At 39.3% G+C, this 21,857-nt stretch overlaps 1 protein-coding gene across 1 annotated transcript in view; it reads right to left on the minus strand.

Annotated features, from left to right (window-relative positions):
- The window catches only part of PHLPP1 (PH domain and leucine rich repeat protein phosphatase 1), a 136,456-nt gene that overhangs the window by 20,910 nt on the left and 93,689 nt on the right, over positions 1-21,857 (minus strand). The window contains exons 5-10 of the mRNA XM_066559286.1: positions 15,075-15,221; positions 14,317-14,547; positions 12,152-12,354; positions 10,478-10,538; positions 8,495-8,590; positions 4,508-4,663 (exon numbers count right to left, since the gene is read on the minus strand). Coding sequence (XP_066415383.1) covers positions 4,508-4,663; positions 8,495-8,590; positions 10,478-10,538; positions 12,152-12,354; positions 14,317-14,547; positions 15,075-15,221 — 894 coding nt within the window. The remainder of the gene's footprint in view (positions 1-4,507; positions 4,664-8,494; positions 8,591-10,477; positions 10,539-12,151; positions 12,355-14,316; positions 14,548-15,074; positions 15,222-21,857) is intronic.

The following is a 21,857-nucleotide window of genomic DNA, read 5'->3' on the forward strand; positions in this document are numbered from 1 at the left end:
CAGTCATATCCATTCCCTATTCATACCCAGAAGATTCTATCTAAATTTGAACTTCTAAAAGCAGAGGAAGAATATATTCTATATAAAGCTGCAAAAGGTTTGAACTTTGCCTACCAATGACTACCTCTAGCACACACAAAAGCTGAATAGAGACAATTGGGAGAACACAGCACCTCTGAATTCCCCACCATTTTCTGAGGCAGTTTGACAAACTTGCCTTGCTGGGCAAGACACAGCCATCACTGAAAAAAATGTAAATTCTCCAAAATGCCTAGGAATGTTTGACACTAAGAAGAGGAACACAGACAACTGCATTCTTTGGTGAAGCAGCAACAAATCAAAACCACAGTGTTTAGCTTGAAAGTACTGATAAGAGTTGGAAAGAACACTGCAGTTGCAAAGAGAATTTGCAGAGAAATCAAGATCTTCAGTTTGGCCTATGCCCCTAGATCTCCATCAGTACAGAGCAATCAAAATACAAAATTTCTTCTTCAGTGACATCTGCAGAGACATGCCCTCAATTTCTGATTGCCTAAGACTAAAATAATTTATGAATGTGGTAGCAGGTGTGTGAGGAAGAGTCCTGTAAGCTAAGCATGTCTAGGGGGAAAAGAGAGGGGGGAAAAAAATCAAAGCTGTTCTGCCAGCCTGTGCAGAGGAGAGTATTTCTTCCTTAAAAAATAAATAAAATAAATTAAAAGACGGAAACACTCAAGTGAATCCCCTTCCTGCTGCCGGACTGCCAGAAAAACCACTTCACTGCTTCTCCCTCATCAGCTCTTACTTTCTAACCTATCTTTAGCTATTTTATAAACCGGGATTTCCCCAGTTTCTAAAGTACCTGCTTGCAATCCTTAACCCAGCATCAAAGAGACAAACATGACCAAGCATTTCTGCAACACAAGCATGTGCATCAAACACTCAAACAGCACTTGGCATTCATTTGACTTGGTTTCCTCCTTCACACTTCCCCTGCATCCAGGATAGGACTGAATCCCTGCACCACAAAGAAGCAGCCACAGTGGGTGGAAATGGCAAATATCAAATGAGAGAAAATTTAACTGGGTCACCTTCCAGAACTCCAGCAAAAGCCAAACTCACCAAAACAAATAACATAAATTCAAAACAAGCAGCAAATCTAATGAGGTAGGAACAGCTGAACAAAGCTGAAAACAAAAATCCTGCAGACAGAGTCTAGACAAGCTCTGAATAGCTGACATTGGCTTAACCACCACAGCTGGCCGCTACCAGACACTGCAAAACAAAGCCCAAGGTTTAAGCTGTGCACATCACAGCTACAAATCTTCACCACACAAATGCTTTAAGAAGTCTGATGGCTGTTTTAAGGGTTGCCACTGAAAGCATTCATTCTAACTGGAAAGGAGCTTAGGCAAGAGACAAACCCTTGCCCATCTTACCACTGTGCTTCCCCATTTTTAACCCTGCCCTGACCACTGTTTTTCTACTGTGCCCAGCTAAATCTCTTGAAGACTCATTTGTCTCATCTGGAGAGCACTTGGTGCAACAGTGTCTATGCCATTAAATGGTAGTTTGCCTGCAAGCTGCTCAAGAAAGGCAGTAAATGCCTGTACAAGAATCAGACAGTGGAAAAGGCATCACAACAGATACAGCAGAGCATAGAAGTGAAAGGCTTCAGGAATGCAGCTGCACAAAAAAAGGTTCAGGATTCAGTTTGGGAGTTTTCCCCATCAGCTGCAGCACTCACATGAATTTTCCAGCATATGGTAATGAGAAATGAAGAGATTATCTGGCTGCCTCTGTAGCACTGATCTTGCCAAGAAAATCCCCATCCCACAAGAGAAATCCTTGCTAACATGATCAAGATGTGCATACTTTCAGTGCAATAAACAGAACCAAGTTCTATCTTGGTCAGAGAGATGTGTCATAGGCTAGTCCTCCATTTCTCCTTGACTAACAGTTTAATATAGAAAATTAATTAAAAAGCAGACCAACAAAATATCCCTAATTATACTCTTCAGCAAAAAATTACACTTTTTCAATGTTTTTTGAAGGATTAAGGCAGAAAATCAATGTTTATAGATTCCTCTGTGAAGAGAACTGAGGTTTTTCAGTATTTGAGGTTTGGATAGGGTTTTTTTGGTGAAAGTGATATTCTCTCTTTGTGCACCAGTGCACCCATTTCCTCTGCTTTCTCGGATGTTCTTCTAGATGTCAAAGCCCACCAGTGCTTGTGCTGAAGTTTGCCCAAGGCACTTCACACCCACTTTGTCAAATATTCAGGATTGAGAAAGAGAAAGCATTTATAATTCACAGCATGAGACTTCATATCCAGACAAGATATCATCTGTCAGTTGCACAGACCCGACTACCTTTCAAAAAAACCAAACCAAAACAAGCCCAAATCTTTCCAAGGCTGTAAAAGGCAAGTCAGCTTATGCAGAGATAAAGGTACTGTAAGGTAAAGTGATTTCTCCAATACTACACACTGGGTAGAGACCATGGCTCACCACTCAGGAAAACCAGTTCTCTTGGCACGTCTGGCAGTACAGATTGTGCTTCCCAGGGAATGCTTGGAGAAGAGAAGCATTTTACCTTTTTAAAAGCAAAACAATCTCCTGAATGCCTTTCCAGACACATTTCTGTTGACACTTAGCTGCTGATAGATGCAACCATTTGAAAACAAAAGGAAAGAAGTTTTATGTAGGAAATCCCAAACCCAAAATATATTAGTGACTTTGTACACTAATATTAACCTGTACTGCTGTTTTCCTTTGGAGTTCTCACTTTTGCAGCACTCATAGGAGAACCAGCATGGACAAGCCATACCATCTTAAATCAAGTTAAAGGGTAAGGATCAACAGGGAAAACACTACCCAAGCCAACCTGGGTTGGGTCTCTACTTCTACTATCATCACAGGCAAGGGAGGCTGCATTGGTGATGAGATGTCAGACTGGGTAAAGCCCTGTTTATCTCCTGTGATGGTGCATGACTTTGTTAAGACCTGTAGAAGATTTTGAAAACACCAGCCCTATACTGCTCAAATGCTGCAGAGGGGAAAAAAGTTCCCCAGGCCTGAATCAGCCACTTAACACTGTTATTCAAAGTATTCTTTAATTCTACCCCTAATCAGCATATTCCTAGTAAACTTCTGGGAATCTATCCCCAGTCCTGGTTTTAGCTTTGTGGTTTCTCATTTCAGCATCACAAAAACAAACAAACAAACAAAAATCAAAAACGAACAACAACAACAACAACAAAAAAAAAACCAAAAAACCAAACAAAAAACCCCAACCCTGCCTACAGATGAGCTGCAGTACCAAAAAATCAGGTTCTCTCTCTGCCAAAACTGTGGTACACTACATCCCAGACCTACAACCTGTTTTTAATACAAATTTTGCAAAATTATTTCTCTCATGGCTTTCAAAATACCAGGAGCTCTCTGAAAATTGCTTAAAGGTTTATTTTGTTTCCAAGTTAACACATTCAACAGTTAAAGAGTTTATTTAAAAAGCATCTCAACCATCAACCTAATTCTCCAAGTCAATTCCAGGAAATTTAAGCAGATGCTCATAACAGAACTAACAACAGCATAAAAGAAGGGGTTTTGCAATAGTCTTAATTGGGAAAGGAGCTCTGCCAGTGAGATCACCACCTCTTTTGCTTCTGCATCTCTCAAGAAAGCCAGGAGCTTTGCATTCCTTTTGTCACAGCTAGAACCATAAATAAACCCCCCCCACAGCACACAATCTCACTGTCTGTTAAATTATGCATGCATTGAGCACTCAGAAATCCCATGACTATATGTGGAAGTGAAGAAGTGCAAGGAATGCTGACACCAAGTGGGGCCAGCCCATCCACCATCCCCAGATGATGCTACCAACCTCCCATAATCACAGTCACTTGAAGGATATGTTCATATTCAGAAAAAACCCCCAAAACCTTGAAGACTCTGATACTAAAGAAATAGCACCATAAAAATACGAATCTAGAAAGCAGATCAAGTGGTGACACCAGTTAAATTAGTGACAAACAATTAAAAAGCACAGAAAAAAAATCAAAAAGTAGGGATAGGGGAATAACTGAATTATTCTGACAGCCTTATGCATAGATTTTGTTTTGTTTGACAGGTATAAATAAGTTCCAGCCCCTGACTGAAGGGGGGGAAAAAAAAGCTTTCACACTTCATCAAACAAGCCTAAGAAATATGTATTTAAAGAAACTGCCACTAAACCATTTCAGTACATGTAGTAGAAAATAGCATGTGCTTAACTCTACAGCTAGATTTCAAGAAGTAGGTGTTCAGCAGGAGCTTGGTGGGAAAAAAGAAGCAACCATATAAGGAAACAAAACCAGAATAAAAAGAATGTGCTCTGTTGAGTTGGGCAGACATCTGTTCTTACCACACAAGGCTTGGCAACTTTCAAATTAGAGGAACCTCACATTACCCTCTGAACCAGGAAGTAACAGGCCAAGCAAGGCTCAACACATACAAGTCAAAAGGAACAAATTTCTTTATAATTTTACCTGTCTGCTTTCAAAAGCAGGTTGGATGGCAGTTCCAGGAGCTGGTTGTGCTGCACGTCCAGGACCTCCACCTGCGTTCGCTCGAGCCGATCCGGGAGCCTCGCTAACATGTTGTGTCCCGCCAGCAGCTTCCGCAAGCTACTGTTGTAAAACAACCTTAAGAGAAATGAAAAACACCAAAAATGAGAAAAATTTAAGCTAAAGAGTTCCTTTGATAACTTAAATATGGTATCATGGCTCATTACAAGAAAGTGATTCAGCCAACTGATTAGCAGACATGATATTAATTACGCACAGATCCAAGAATGTCTTCCCACTCTACACCAACTTCTTCAAAAGGTTTTCAGAGACAGGGAAGGAGGTTCACAGATGATTCAGGAGTGAAAGTAGTGACAAAGGGTTATTTTATGACACTGTATAAAACATGAATTTAGAAGCACGACAGTGAAGGAGGTAATTGCTAACAAAGGCTGCAGAAATCTGCACAGGTGGGATCCCCCTAGCTAATGCAAGCACTTCAGAAGTGGGGGTGAAATCATCAGTCACCCCACAAGCTTTATAGTGCCCTACTCATCATGTGCTGACTCATAATCCAATGCAAGTCCCCACCCCCACAATTTTTCTTTTCTGTTAATACCAGACTTACATAAAGCCTCCTTTCCAGTTCTACAGCAAATGAAATTTATCTAATCGGCTTTACTTTCTTGAGTTTTTACAACCAATAGATGACCTGGAGTCCCACCCCCCTGCTCCATTTTTTGTGGGGCTAGAGAGAAGGGGAAGGGAGAAGAGGGCAACATAAAGGGAAAAAATAGCTGTTCTGATCAAACAGCATATTTTAAATCCACAGGATAAGAAAAGGAATGAGGGCATGCACCTAAAGAAACCAAAAATAGAGCAACTCTCAATTTTGAACAGAAACCACTTTCAGTAAATTAAGAAAAAAAGATTATTCCTCATCTGCCACACGTCTTACATCTGTCTTACATGCCTGCTACTGTACTCTTTAATCTGGTGAGCCCATGCAACATGCTGACCTGCTTCAATCAAATACTCTCGAATTATTCAGCATTAAAGTAAAAATCTTCCCTCTGTCACAATGACCCAAATACACATAACAAGCCTCCCACCCCTCTTCCCTACAATGCATCAGGTCATGGGATTATTGTGCCAAAATCATCAATCAAGCACGTTGAGTATTTTCCCCTTGACAGATACCGTCACTCTCGGTATCTGCATGCCAGTGTTAACAGTTATCTCACTTGGCTGGATTGTCTGAGTTATGGCCATGGATACAAGTCAACAGCCAGCCCTATCATTCCAGAAGGCTCAACACAGGGTGAAAAGACTTACCAAAGTGATAATCCTATCTATTATGTATTCCTTATTTAACTATTTTTGGTTTGCTCTATTTTTACTTGAAAACCGCTCCGTTATGGATTTGCCTTTGTATTCTATTTTTTGAGACTGGTTAATACTGTCAACACCAAATATCAGGGTAGAAAACACAACTGGTTGACAGCAAAAAAAGAAAAAAAATTCCCTTGGAGTTTTTTTTTGGGATGGTTGGGGGCAGCACCATTTAAAAATTTTTAAAAGAGCTGACTATTGTGCCAAAACCTCAGAGATTTTCTCTTTCCATAATTCAGAAGAACTTAGTAAATCTTTGGGGGATTTTGGTTGTTTGTTTGTTTTTGTTTTTTTTTTAATTTGCTTTCTCTTATTTTTTAAGTCAGACAAGCACTGAAGGACCTGGGGTGGCTGAAAAGAGGTTGAAGAGCATTTAACTAAACAAGCTCCTGATGAGCCTGGGATGCCTAGTTCTCGAGCTGGGTGGGGAATCAGGATGCTGGACCTGCTCTTCCATACAGGCAGCTTTCCCACTTGCCCAATTCCCACTTGAATTTTTTTGTGAAATCAATAAATTCTAATGACAAGCACATCATTCATCATCAGCATCTTCTCAGAAAACATGGTTTGGTGTAAGCATTCTACCAACTCCTTTACTAAACAACTCTTCAAGAGAACACAATGTTGACTACAGATAGATCTTTAAAAAGAAAAACAGACACAAAGGAACAAAAACACATACAAACATCTATTCACTGATGGCAACAAGATCAGTTTGACAACCCCTAATTGAAGCATTTCCTTTCTCTTTGGCAGTATGATTTTTATTCATTTGTCCTGCATAGCTAAGACCGAGTACCCTTTTTTGTTATTTTTCAGTACTTTTAAAGCTAAAACAGTTGCATTACAGTCCAGAGGACATTTTCCCTCTTCCCTTAATTGAGACAATTGCTAGTACAGAAACCTCTATCTCAACTGCTTCAACTCTTTGTCTTCAAGGACTATTTTTCTGTTTCAAGAGGCAAACACACAGGATCAAGTGTAGTTTCTTTAGATCAGATGCAATATTCACCCCACCAGGAATATGTTGGTAACTCAAGGCTTGAACATTTGTGTTTAAGTGTCACAAGCAGCTCCTAGGAGAGCCCTGCTGATTCACTTCACAGGTTTCCAGAATGCTATTCTATGTAGAAGAAGAAGTACAGAGCAGAGCACCTGAACACACTCATTCAGTTTTTACTTGCATTTACTTAATACTTAAGCATGTTGAGCCATTTGCATTTGAGTCCAGACCCAAATTTCCCATAGAGTTTAAGATATGCAAAGCCTGCCTTTTAAATGGAACAGGAACCTAAAACTGAGCTGACTTATTAGGAGCTAAGCTATCTAGACATATACTACAAAGAAGAACTTTCAAAGATAAGCTATTTCCTGGGGTTAATGATAAGATGGGAGGAGAGACAAGTGGGATGTTGACTGTACCTAATTTCAGCTAATCATTAATCTCCCAGAGATATCCGGTATGCCTTGAATGTCCTGGCTGTTATGGAGTGCAAATGAAAGAAAAATGAACTTTTGCACCCCCACCTTCTGAGGAGGCACAGCTTCATTTTTTTTGTGTGTGTGCATGAAAAAACAGAGGGGTTAACAGGCTGCACATCAGCCTGCTAGTTTGCTTGGTAACTCTCTTCACATTCTCTTCTGCTCATATTTTTGAAATCTACTCTTTTCCCATTTCTGACACTGAAATGGACAAGTTTACACCATCTTACACACCCACCTGACCCAGAAAAAAATATCATTCTTGGTTTCTGATGCTTTTCTGTGCTGTACAGCTCCTTAAGGAAGATATTTGTACTTGATGATCCTTGTGGGTCCCTTCCAACTCAGCTTATTCTGTGATTTAGTAGCTCATGATACATCATCATCTTACACAACATCTCTTTCAAAGTGTACAGAACAACCTAAAATGACAGCTCTCTTCCAGTGAAGGCAGGAATTTAGAAATGTCCAACATCACCACCTAAGCAGTATAATTCACCTGGAACAGACAGCTCTCTCTAGAACAAATAATAGCAAGACTCATTTATTATTTAAACTCAACTCCTATTTTGCTTCCTCTTGACTTCTTTTTTATAATTTATATTTATCAATTTTAAGTTTACACTTCTGGAAAAGAGATCATCTTGGTAGTGAAGGCAATTGTTCTTCTTGCAGGAATTTACTTACTTGATGAGGCTTTCCCTTCTTTAAACCCTTTTTCACTCAAACAGGGCTGTGAACTGGAGTCTCCAAGCATCACTGAATCTAAACTGCAAGTGCTGAATTTCTAAACTGTCATGTAAAGTTATGGCTGTAAATATTTAATATTCAGTACTAAAAATGAAGTGCTTTCCTGCCTGAACAGCCACATGAACAGCTTCAAAGTTCAAAGGCATTACTTTCTCTGCATGAAAGTAAAAGAAGAAAGGCTAGGTGGAAGCTCGAGGCATGACGACACCCCACAAGGTAAAAATAAAATCAAACAAAAGATAAAACAGCCCTGACAGTCACTGGAACAAGCTAAACGCTGAGTCAGTGATTATTTTTGAATTGTTTATCCTGTTCCCCATTGTGGAACTGGTCTGCAAGACTTACCGGGCAGGCAGCTCACGTATTCGATTGTGGCCAACATCCAACACTTCCAGTTTCCTGCTGTCACACACCCACTCAGGCAGGTTTTCCAGGTGATTTCTATGAATAAAGAACACAAAGAGGTGTAACTAAATTATAATTGAGATGTAAAGGCTATTAAGAACACACCCCCAAGAAAGATACAGATACCCGCAGGAAACAAATCTGCTAAATAGCATATTGCCTGTGAGATACTATCATCCATCCCTCTGCAAGGGCATTACCAGTGCAATCAGGTTCTGAGTGAGGGAGCAAGAAAGCTAACAGCAGTGTTATCTCCCTACATGTGAAGTCACTAAGAAAATGGAAAAAAAAAGCTTCCAAATTACCAGGGGAGTATTAAGAGTGTCACAAAGTTTCAGCAAAGCTGAAATCTCTCCATGGAGAAGAAAATGTCTGAGATGTTCCTCAGAAGATATTCACACCTTACACAGTTGAAATATCTCTTCAATTTCTCAAGTACACTGTAATCCACTCAACCATTCTTTTGCTATCTCACTGAATAGAGCAAATTTTTTTGTGTGTATCTTTCAAGCCAACTGTTTTGCTTTTCTTGCATTTATCTTCACAGAAACTAACCCTTCTGGAAACTAACGTCTTGGAGGCAAGGTTTTCCAAATACTGTATGAAAACATGCAAATAGGCACTGTGGGGCACTCCTGCATCCTGCCTTAAAGACAAAAATTAGCAGCACAAGATACATGAAGGAGATTGTGTGCAAATTCATTCACATAATGACTACTTCAGTCAGAATACACAGATGCAAACTGGACATCAAGTAATAGTCAGCACTCCAGACCTGAAGTTCAGGAATAGGATGCTTATGAAGCATGAATATAAATCAATCATGTACTCATATCCTTTAGTTTATTCCTGCAATAGTACTCAATCAAAATATGCAATGGCAACCCAACCCCTCTTCTCAGATAGCTTCCTTTCTCATCTCAAATGGATTTCCCAAATTCCAAGAGAGCCAAAAAGCTAAGGACACCCTACCCATTTAGTTACAATGCCGTCACTGCAATGAAGCACAGAAAGGGTTTTGTGATCAAAATCATGCATTCTACACCAATTTCATTAACAAATAAATGGAGGACACAGCTTTTCAAAGATAGCTTTTCAACAAATCCCTTATTTAGTCACACCAGTGTGTTACATTTAGGACAATGTGAGTAACTCAGCTCTGATGAAAATTCCAAGTTGATGGCCACCAGCCCAGGTGGCTCACTAATTGTTATGATCACTCTCAACAGCGTGAGCACTTTACACAGGTTTTTTTAATGAATGAGATTATCACTTTAAATGCAGATGAGTAATTTCTTAAATAAGACAGCCATTAGGCACGTGTATAAATGTTTTCCTGATTCATTCCTGGAACTGTAAAACAAACTAAAGACCCCCTTTTTCCATTTCTTTCCTTATCCCTCCTCCCTCATTAAGGTGAAATTTATGTATGCATTCAAATGGCAACTGCAGACATCCCTGCAGCAGCCAGGGCTGTAGAGAACTACGAGGAGCTGCAGGAGCTGCCAAACTGATGAGTAAACTATCAAACCATCACCTACGCTGGGCTTACGCTGCAGACATATCCAGAAAGTAACTTCTCAACAAGTGTCAGATTGGTGTGCTCTTGAATCATCATGTTCTAACTCCATAAGACAGGAGATCTTTAAATCATGGAAACTCTTTAACTATAAAGAAATACAAATTTTGATTTGGGCAATAATTAAAAAAAAAAAAGAGAAAATCTATAAAATGGAAACAGGAAAGAACTAACCTTCTGAACTGCAGGAAAAAAGCATCCTCTAACTCTGAAAATTTGTCTTTTCTTATCCCAAGGTCCAATTCCTACCCCCATTCCCACTCAGCAAGATGACAGTGAATGTCATTGTTCCATAAATCTCTTTGATTTATATTTCACAGGTCCAAGAAAAAACATATTCTTACCTAGAAATATCCATATAAGCCAGGCAATTAGGAACTGGATACACATCAAGGTGAACAAGTTCTAGGGAAAAAAATATATATAACAAGAAAAGTGGTGGTAAAGATTTGCACTTAAATGACTGTTCCATAAGAACTATTTTAAGAGTTAACACACAAAGATTTCAGACCACATCAATATCCAAAAAAATTTCTGAAGATATGGACCTTTGTGAACCCCTTGTGAGTTCTGTTTCTTTATTATGTTTTAGTACATTTGCTGTGTTACATTGTACTTGCTCTGACTGACACTGCATAACTGATCAGGGATGAGAAAGTAGAGGATTTTAAAAGTTTCATGGCAAATTCTCATTTTTGTCACAAGAGCTGTAACTTCACCTCCGCCGCCCTCTGCCCAGAAGAGTCAGTCACAAAACTGCTCTACTTTTTTCTCACTGGTCACTAGAGATATAAGCATGGGAAGGGAACCTCCCCACTCTGGAACAGCAAGTTACAGAATACCAGAGTGCTTTAGGTCATGGCAAGATCCAGAGTATTTGTCAACACATTACATAAGCCTTGGCATGCCTGTGGAGTTCCCAGTTGCAGGCAGATCTTCTATAAAACAACTACAGCTAGTAATGTTATTATTGAAGCAATCAAAATATAGTTCACATCCTAAGGTTTCAGGTAGCTAGTGCTTAGTGTTAAGTTTAAAAAACCCCAAAACTCAAACAGACGTTTGAGCCTACAGAAAAATCAATTCAAGTGCAACTCTAACAAGCAGTTTCTTTGGAAAATGACATGAAAACAAGGTGGCCGAGGGTAATGAGAGGACAAGCCAGGAGGAACAGTAAGACTAAGTCAACCCATGTCAACCCATGCAACCCAAGTTGGTTACAAGACATGGGTTGACTTGGATTCTGAGCCCACACTGAACAGCACATGCTCAGATTATGTTAACTTTTCTCGGCTACAAAGATCTTGGCATGAATACTTAATGAAGGCACAGGCTTAGATATTGCTAAGATGACAGCCTTTTAAAGGCAGTTCAGACTGCTCATCAAATGCACAGTTCTCCTACTTTGCATTTTCTTTATTCCACACTGAACTACTCTAAATGATAAAAATCATGGTGCAAACTGAGTATTTTAAGTAATAGCAGTTTCCAGAGACAGATCAAACAGATCCTGTTCATGAAACACAGCAGTTGTACCACTGCATATGCAGAAGGCTGCATTATTTTTATTATCAAATACAAGCAATGAAGTTACCATTATGAATTTCAGAGCTTTCTGGACAGGCTAAGCAGCTAGAGGGAGGAGCAAAAACTTATAGTTTTGGGTTGTCTCCTAAATGGCCACGTGTTCAAACTTTCCAAGTGCAGAGAAAAGCAGTAAATTCCTACTGATTTTAGTAGAGCAACACATCAATGCAACCAAAACAAGTGACAAATTCAAGAACCCTCCCTACTGACATAGAGAAGAATTTCTAAGATTTTCACAGTTCTTAGACCTCCAAATCATGGTTTTTTTAGGAAGTCACTTCCAAAGCTCAGATCTGCCAGTAGCATTACATAGCACATGTGAAACCCTTTTATCTAGGACTGTGTCAAGAACCTCCTGATTATGTGCACTACACTCCACAAGCATCTCACAGAGAACCAGGTACAATGACAATACCACAGCTGCCACTCACCATTGCAGGAAGCATACAGAGCTTTGAGGAAATAGCCGCTGATTTTGAGGGTCACCAGCTGATTCCGCTCACAGTGCAACACTTCCACATTGTTAAAAACTGTCGCGTCCAGCTCCCCAAGTTTGTTGTCTCGCAGATCCAGTTGGGTCACATGATGCAGAAAATCTACTTCATCAGCCTCCAATCTCCTAATTGAATTCAATCTTGCAGACAAAAAAAGGAGATGAGTTGTAGTTATAAGGCAGGCTCCTGCTGACAAACCATTGCTCACGCTACAATCAATCAGCTGCACTGGATTAAACTAGCACGCTTTCAGGTTCAAGGTTGATTTTTAATATTTTCCCCTTTGTTATGTTACGGTTTTAATCCTTTGAAAAGCAGGATAGCTATGCTCTGTAGCTTTATCCATCATGACAAAGGAATGATGACACCAAGCTCCTTTCTAAACTACTTTGAAAAGTACTGATGAAAAGCTCTGCAAGAAGCTAAGCATTACTGTTACTGTGTCTATAAAAATAAAAGATGATCTGGCTGTTATTTGTGCCCAATAGTTTGGAAAAGAACACAACTTCTACAGTTCTTGCTGGCCTATCATCTGCTGGAAAAATCCAGCACATACAAGTAACCAGCATGTATTGGAGACCCTTGCCTTACTGAAAGGCCAAATTGAGATTTATGAATTCCCATATATTTGCTTCTTGCCTCTCCATGCTTCACAGCAAGCAAATTCAGAGACCTGAAAACGGCTGTTGAAAGAAAACGAAGGAAAAATCCAAGACAACTTGGTCTGACTGATAAAGAGGACAGGTTTTACACATCTTCACTGCAGTGCATTGATACTGTTAGTACTCAGCAACTTCCCCAGAAGTTATAACTGAATGAGATTATCTATAGCCCCATAAAGTTTAAGACAGCAGAGCACTCCAAAGAGATCAGTTTCAAATCCTCAGCTCTGACCAGAACACTAAAATCAGTACAGTAACTTCTGCTGGCACACTAAGCCAGCTGAGCCCTCTCTACAGCAGATGACAAATACTTGTAGTTCTCTTGTTGCTCCTGCTTTCCAAGCATTGACCTCTGTGTAACAGTAGCTATATCTTCCAGTTAAAAGAATAAGGGTAATTAGTATGTCCCCTCCAACACCACCTTACCTTTTATATTTTCAATTTGCAAGTAGGGCCTCTTTGTGATTTCACTGAAGCAAAGCACCTCATTGTACAGCAAGTAAAATATTTACTATTTCAGTTAGTGCCACAGAGTACCACTGTTCACTGCTAGGTACAGAAAGGATGCATCAGACAATCAGAGGGCTGGAACTGCACCACTGGAACTCATGGCCAGGTCAGCCACAAAATCCCTTCTCTGAGGCAAATTTATTTGCTTTTAACATATGTAAAACACAGACATATTTTAATCCTACCAGAAGCACTTCAGAATTCACCTACCTATTTTAGCTAAACTTATGTTGGCCCTTCCTAGACTGCAAAGTCTTGACAGCTACATGGCAGTACAGTAAAATAAGTTTTATCTTACATTAGCTTAACTACATGGTTCCAAAATTCACAGTTATATGAACCTCATGGTCCAGGAACTGAATTGAGCCTTGACCAGCCGATTGCAGAATTTGTCTTCCCGAAAGACCGTAACAATAGAGAACCACCTCATACCAGAGCCATTTGTAATAAGATCTCTTTGGACTCCTCTGAGGTTATCAATAAAATACCATTACTCATGGTGGACAAGGCCTTTTAACACACCAAGAAATATTAAAATATCTGGTTTTGCTCTTTCACCTTCAATGCCCTTTTCTTCACATCACAAATCTGTAACACTTCAGATAGAAGCTTTTTGGGCCAGAGACTGTCATGTCTATTGCATTAACACTGCAGCAACCGTCCCAAGCTCTGTTTTGTTTGATCCTTTGGTGCAAACATTCATTTCCCCTAAAACTCATTTCATATTGATCCCCCTAAATGCTCCAACTTCCTCCAAGAAGAGTGCTAAGTCACGGCAAGTGCTGGGAGTTACATAACACCACCAGAAACATGGTTCACTGGACAAACACAAGAGATTTATACCCAGAGGCAATTCTGACAGCCAAGGAGAAGCCACTTCAACACAAATAATTTAGGCTCACTAATTCTTCCCCTTTTCTGAATACCTACCTTAGATCCACGTGCTTAATATGAGGCATCCTTTTTAACACCTGTAGGTTCAGGGTATCCATGCAGTTTCCTGACATACAGAGCTTATCCATGGCAGTCAGCTTCTCCAGCACTCCAGGAATGTCAGTGAACTCATTGAAGGACAAACTCACATAGCTGAGTTGATGAATACGTTCCAATTCATCGGGAAGGGACTGGAGAAAGTTGCCATCCAGCAAAAATGTCTGCAAGCTATTAGAAGAGGGGAAGGGAGAGTGAAGAAAATGAGTGACCTGTTAAATCCCATTTCCTTCCTATAAACACACAAATCTGCTGCATTTACAGTGACATACCATATACAAAAGGGCAGTAGAAAGAAACATGCTAATGAATAATGCTGTAACATCTGCTACAGAAGATATTCACCAAATAATTAAAAGCTTTGGTAACTAAGAAGTGTAGGCTAGTAGCCAGTTCTATCTCCAGAACTACAACTTGTATGACAGCTGAAGAACATAAGCAAGAAGGGTTAAAAGATTTTGTTCACTGTGAAGGTGACCCTTGTGTCAAATGCTGGAGACTGGAAGAGCTCTGAGGCACAAAGCGTGCTTTCCCTCCATCCACAATTGCTTCCATATGGATCTACAAGCCAGTTTGCTCTGACAGAATCCTGTAAGTTTAAACTGTTTCTCATAGCACGAGTATGCAGAGTCATGAAACTGCTTGCTGCCTTTGTAGTTGTCAGGCTGTGTATGTGAAAGTTCTAAGAAAGTACTTGCTTGTGCATTTCTCCTACAGCTGCTGGAATGCTTCTGAGGGCATTGCAGGACACGTTGAGTTCAGTCAGGGTTGGGATACTGCAGACTGCCAGTGGGAAGTCTCCTAAATTATTATTTGAAAGGTTAAGGCTCTTCAATTTGGTGAATCTAAAAAGAGATAAGAAAAAATAAAGGAAACAAATCAGTAATCGACACTAAGTTGCCTCACAATGATTAATATAAGGCAGGTTTGATTATGTACATACAAATCAAGTGCATTTTTAGTTTATATGCTCAGAGCAACCAGGGAAATGACCAGACACTCCAATTCAACACCACTTGTAAGAGTTCACTCATGTTAAGCTGACAAAGAGGAACAGACCCTCCTGAACAACACATTAAATGCATTTTCCAATGAGTGTAACGAAGAAAAAATCCCTTGCCATCCTTATATATTTCACTTCTGTGACATCCTGTACTAAAACTACCCTTGTGGTAGTTTTACTACCAAAGGTGCAGGAAATTCTCAGATTATTTGAACACTAATTTTTTGTGGTGCTACTGACCTGTGTGCTCAGGACCATTTATGTTTGCCTTCCAAACAAAAATTCTCATTAGAATAGACTGTTTGGAATACAAGTGGGAAACGTTCTGAATTAAAACAGAATTTAGCATGGCTTCTGTACTGACAGAGGCAAAATTTTGCCCTTGACATGTCACAGAACTCTTAAAGCCCCTTGGTTTATGACATCAGTCAGAAAGAAAGCAACTTGCATGAGTTTGCCTTACTAAAAATGACCAAAACCATTTAAAGGAAAAACCCAAGAAGGGGACAATCCAATTAGCCAGCCTGCATGTTCAGCAAGATTATTATGGTTGCCTGACAACCACTGGGAGGTGTGCCTAAAGCCAAGTAAAAGGATGAATGAAAAGATCTGTGTCAGATTCCAATAGATGGGAGGAAGTTTCTTTTCTGGCACAGCTTATACCAGGACATTTTATCTGGACTTAATTTTCCCTTCATTAAGGATCAAGTCGTTTTATTTGTGTGAGCAGACTTTTATATAACTTTGCAATGGAAGCAAAACTGCACCCATGAGTGCTGCTATTCCACATAAAAGTAATCTCCAGCAGCATGTGCCAGTGTATCCATAGCCTCTGAATCAGCCCATTCCTACCTCAGAGAACTCTGTTCTCCTCCAACCAGGAAACATGGAGAGCAAATGCATCAAGCATTAAAAGGTTAAAGAGTTTTAATAATAAGACTGAAAAATCCCTAGCAGCTACTGCAATCAACTAGCACACACAGCATTGCCTAAATCAAACTCATGTCACTGACTAAAATTCAGCTGAAAATGTAAGCAGTGCCTTGGTATGGTACTTCAGTGAGGGCTGCTGAGCCCCAAAAGCAGGCTGTAAGCACATATAGTATTTACACAGGCTTGCAGCAAACAAGGGAATGCTGTACTCTCTAGTGGTATTTTGGTGCAATGATGGCAGGAGAAAAACATAGAAAAAACATTGCCAGAGTTATCACAAATTTTGAATACCCTGTGACATGCTGGAGGCAGAAGAAGTTTGGAACAAAGTTAGATGGAGACTAAAGGAAATCTTGCAATCAAGTTAGTGCTGCAGGGGAAAAAATGCTACTGTGCAGAAACAATGACTAGTCTATCTCTAAAGGAAGAACTGTAAATTAAAAAAGAGGCAAAGGTAAGTTAGTAAGAGCTGCTAGCCAGAAAAATAAATATGCGCATTTTAAACACTATACCTTCATACTCCTCTATTTTGAGAGAAAGGACTTAAAAATCTTGAACCTAGAACTGAGACACACAATCCTGCATTTATCTTGAAGATAACTGTAGATTTAGGGCACAGGTATGCTGCCTTGAAATTTGGGGTGTTTCTGTGGTGGAACAGCTGTCCCACATCATCCTCATAGTTAGCTGCAAATACAAACAAGAGTGCTCCAAGCACTGGACTCTGAGCCTTTAGAATATTTTCTCCCATTTAGGCAAGTACAAAAAAAGTAAATACATAAAGATTAAGTCAAAATAACTCAGCTGCTGGAGAAACATCAAAATGTAACTTTTCCAATTTTCAAGCCAACCATGAAAAAAGAATTAACTAATTTAACAACAAGAGCAAGGCTACAGACTTTACCTGTGCCACTCTGTAGCCTCAAAAGGATAAGTCTCAGGGCTTTTGTCCACTAAAGAATCCACTAGAAGATCCCAAACACAATCTTGAGATAAAATTACAGAAGATCAAACTAAGAGAGCAAAGAGGACTGGGGCAGCAGGTGGTAAAGGAAGCTAAGAAATACAATAACTCTGGTGTCATGTTCAGCTTCAAGGCTTTCTGCATACATTTTTGTGCATAACTGCCGTAGGTCAAAAAGGAGGAGAGGAAAAAAGTTCCCCCTACCCAGCATATCTGGATTACATCTCTACTACTCTAATCTATGCTGTACTGTGTGCTTATTAAAGGTCTTTGGTGAATAATCTAACTACTCAGGACACAAACTGAACTGGTTAACAGGTCTATGTAGTGCATCCATGAGAATGAATAGTACATCCAGTATTGGATACACTCATACAAAATACACAAAATGTATATCAAAAAATACACAACTGAAAGTTCATTGTAGAATCACATTTACAGAAACACTGAAAGATGGATACCATAGTCTTAGTTACAGTTAAGACACTAATTTAAGACATCTGGCCGGAAAGAGGTATTTTGTTGCCCCATTGCAAGCATGTTCATTTAGAAAATGCTAAAGTAATATTTCTTCCCATGGAGCATTGTCAAGTGCAAAACATTACTCAGCCAAACTAGCAGGCATTTGCTCAAAATTAAGATCTAAGTCTACCTCTCATCTTTGGCAACTCCACACTATGCACATCACAAACATCACTTGTGTTATGGAGCACTGCCATGCTGCACATTTAAAATGCTGCATTGTTTATAGTGCTTCTTATATCTAGGCAGATTTACAGTCAGTCACACCAATATCACTTGTATATCACATCAATATAAATAAGGTAGGAGGGAAGTATTTTAAAGACTCAAGATTTCTGTTGCAGCTGAGTTTGCAAACTATCATGCTTCCAACGGATTTTACAGAGCAACATCTTCGCTGTTTTCTCACACCCAAATCTTTACTCTTATCAGAAGCAGGCACACACATCAATGCTGCCCACATGGCATTGCTAGAAAGAAAAAAAGGCACAACATTGCTCATTTGAGGCACAACAGTGTAATAAGCTCACATCACGTCCATACATATGCTTTTTGTCCTTCTTCAATGGTTCCAGACTTTGTTATCTCTTAGTAAAAGTCAACCTGAATGAAGAGCTATGCTCAGTTAGCTTACTAAGCTTTCTATTGTAATGGCCAATACATAAACACTCACTTTGCTGAACAAAAATAGCCCTACTTTAAGCTAGAGCAAAATGTTGACATGTCAACCCTTGGAATTAAACATGCAATACGACTGAACACTAATTGCCCTAATTGAGTCAAAAACTGCCCACTTATTTAATCCTGAAGCTGCCACTTCAGGAAGGACTTTAGTTTGACATATGAAAAATAAGGAGAGGGAGCACAGCAGAGCAATGAACTGACGTGCTAATTTCAAATTTAGCTCTACCTGGTGGTGTGAACAGCAGAGGAATTTTCATTACACAGTACAGCATTTGTGTTCCACTATGTTTGGGGCAAGGGGAATAGTGTATTCCAACTGGTGGTCATACACCATCATTGAAATTCAGCCATAACAGGGTCATCTGACAATACTGGTCTTGCCCTACTCTTACCAAAAACAATTAAAAAGCAGTATTTTGCTACACCTGCAAGGGAAGGCATGGCTTGATAAAGAACTCAATCTAAGGAAAGCAAACACTTTCCCAAACCTACCTCCAGAACCTGGGCTCTCATGACTGTGCTGTGGTTACAGCTCAATATTATTGTCAAGCATCAACATAAGTGTCCGTCATTCTCAGCACCATTTCTGAGCAGAACAATGGTGTTTGCCTTGCAGTGCTGTGACAAGTTTTAGAATCAAACTAAAACTCGCCACCTTCTTAAACACCTGCTACTGTGGCCACTTACTTAACCACAAAGTGAATTTCCCAAAAATTTTGCCATGGCAATTTCCTCCTTGGAAATAAACGGTGCAAATTACTCTCTTTCTGCAGTTGTGTTGGATTACCCTCCATGGCCTTACTGTCTAAGGGAGTTGCCAGCCTAGTGCCAGAAATACTGTCATAGCATTCCCTTTCCAGAAAGGTGTCATTGCAGAAGTCCTAAATTAGTAATATAATTCAAATGATGTTAAGATGAGTTGGTATAGTTAAGTCAAATTCAGACTACCTCCAAACTTAACAACAATAAAGCTTTTATTACATTACATGGTTGGTAAGAGTACCATAAAGACAAGTAAATCAAGTGTATGGTTTTGTTAGTGGAAATAACTTGAACCTACACTACTACACAGTGCAGTTCTCAGTTTCTGCACATACCTGCCACATACTGCTTCGTACAGGGAGAAAGACTGACCTCAGAAGAAGGACAAAATTCTTAGGAAAAAGTAGTGAAAATATATTCACTTCCTCTCTACTGGAAATTTATAATGGAAATACAAAAGGGGTGGACTTCCAAGCTGAAACCCATTTAACTACATAAAAAGAAACCCCTTGCTTTGGAAGCCATATCCAAAAAACCTAGACAAGTAAATTGGAGACTGATACACAATAATTGAATTCCATAGATATGTTCACTTGTTGAAACATTACTTGGAAGAGAGACTGCTGTACTTAGCCTTACAGTTCAGTAAGTGAATCCAATTAATCCAAATGCAATTTCTACTTTTAGACTACACTATTTTAAAAGCATGTATCTTTTACTGCCATTTATTTTTCTCATACCACTATTAAGTTCACTGTTCCAATATAAAAAATAAAATTAAAAAAAATTCCATGTGTTTCAGGCATTAAACCAATTTTGCAATTGTCCCCACTTAGTTATTTGCAGAGGCTTAACTTTATGATTTAATTTTTCTTTAATTAAATGTCACTGATTTTTGCTGGGTGTTCACGAGGGCACTTTCTTGAGACCACAAAGGTACACAGGATTTAAGGAGAACACAGTCATAAAGGTTTGGAAGGAGGCACTAACAAAAGCAAACTCTTTGTTCAATGTCTTTACAACTTGGATAAAACAAAAGCAGTGAAGTTACATAAACAACAAACTACAAGTGTCATTTTTACCATAACAAATATTAAAAAAAAATTCCAAAGCTATAGAGGTGAGAAAATAAATGTAGCATTAAAATACAGCAAGCACTGGATGGGGTTTGTACTAGTAGACCTCCAGTTGTCAATACCATGCCAACCTTTCCTCTTACCCTGCTGCTTAGATAGCTGCACTTCAGTGTTTGACTTTAAGTGAAAGAGAGGAAACTATATAAAAGTAAGGTTTCCTCCTGTCCGAGACCAACAGAGTTATGAGAAGAAGCTCCCCACATCTTCACACACCATGGAACAAGCAAAGTTAGCAGGATCCGCATACTAGGATTCATTTGAATATCAAAAAAACCCAAAAAAATCCCACCCAAAACCAAAACCACTAACCCCTCCCCCCCAAAAAAAAACCAAAAAAACCACAAAAAAACCCCCAAACCCCATAAACAACAACAAGAAAACAAAGGGAAAAGATAAAAAAACACCACAAAACCCAAAGATATACCCCCCAAAATAAAAGGGGGAGAAAAAAGGAGACAGCTCAAATCTTTTCCAGTGCATCTACTGGCAGTGCCCCTGTGGGGCCTGACAAGGGGGTAGATGTATAATTGACATTCATTAAACCATCCAACTTTCTCCAGTAACCTCAGTTTCATACACTGATAGCAATAGTCACAAGGAGTACCTCAAGGCACTTGGAGGCCAACCAAGTGGCAGGCTGGAGACCTTCCTCCCTGCTCCTCTAGGTACAAGCTAAGATCAAGCTGCATCTCACACTGACTTCCAGCAACCTTGCCTACTGGGTTCATACCAGTTAGGTTGGCAATACTGGCTCCCCCTTGCTTCCAAGTGTTCTCTGAACAAAGATTACATTTTTATTTACCTTCTTATTGCACAATGAATTTGTAAGGACAGTTTAGTTTGAGGTTGCCTGAAATCCTGGGTTTTCAGATAAAAACTGGAAGTTGCAAGGGATTTCAGAAACACTTGCATCAGCAATCCAGAGTGCTCTAGCTTTCTCATAACCTAGAGATGCATCTCCAAATTTCTGCCACTAGCCCCAAAGAGTTTGACCTGAGATGCCACAGAAGGCAGTGCATTTCTATAAGGGGTCTGGGAGAAAAACTATACCAACTCATCTTAAGATAAAAATCTATATAATCACTGTTAACAATTAACAACCACAATCAGAATAATAATTCATTCTTTAGATAAAACTTGCAAGCATAATTTTATTTATTTTTCAAACAACTTTTGTGTGTTATTTATTTTTAAAACAACTTGTAGTGTCTTACTACACCTCCCTTTTCTTTTTCTTGTTTTTCTTTTAAATCTGCAACAGTCTTATCTTAAAAATCCATATACTGATAACTTACTTTTCAATATTAGCAAGAAAATAATATTCTTGATGCCAACCACTTTTTCCAACAACACCAACTGAAACAATTACTTATAAAGATGAAGTGTTCTCAGTCCAGTGAAGCAGAGCAACAGTAAATAAAGACTATGGTCTATTCTTGTGCCTCATCTCAGAGCAACAGTACTCTGCAAAATTAGC

This window comes from Molothrus aeneus, chromosome 1, assembly GCF_037042795.1.
Source record: "Molothrus aeneus isolate 106 chromosome 1, BPBGC_Maene_1.0, whole genome shotgun sequence".
Taxonomy (NCBI): Eukaryota; Metazoa; Chordata; class Aves; order Passeriformes; family Icteridae; genus Molothrus; species Molothrus aeneus.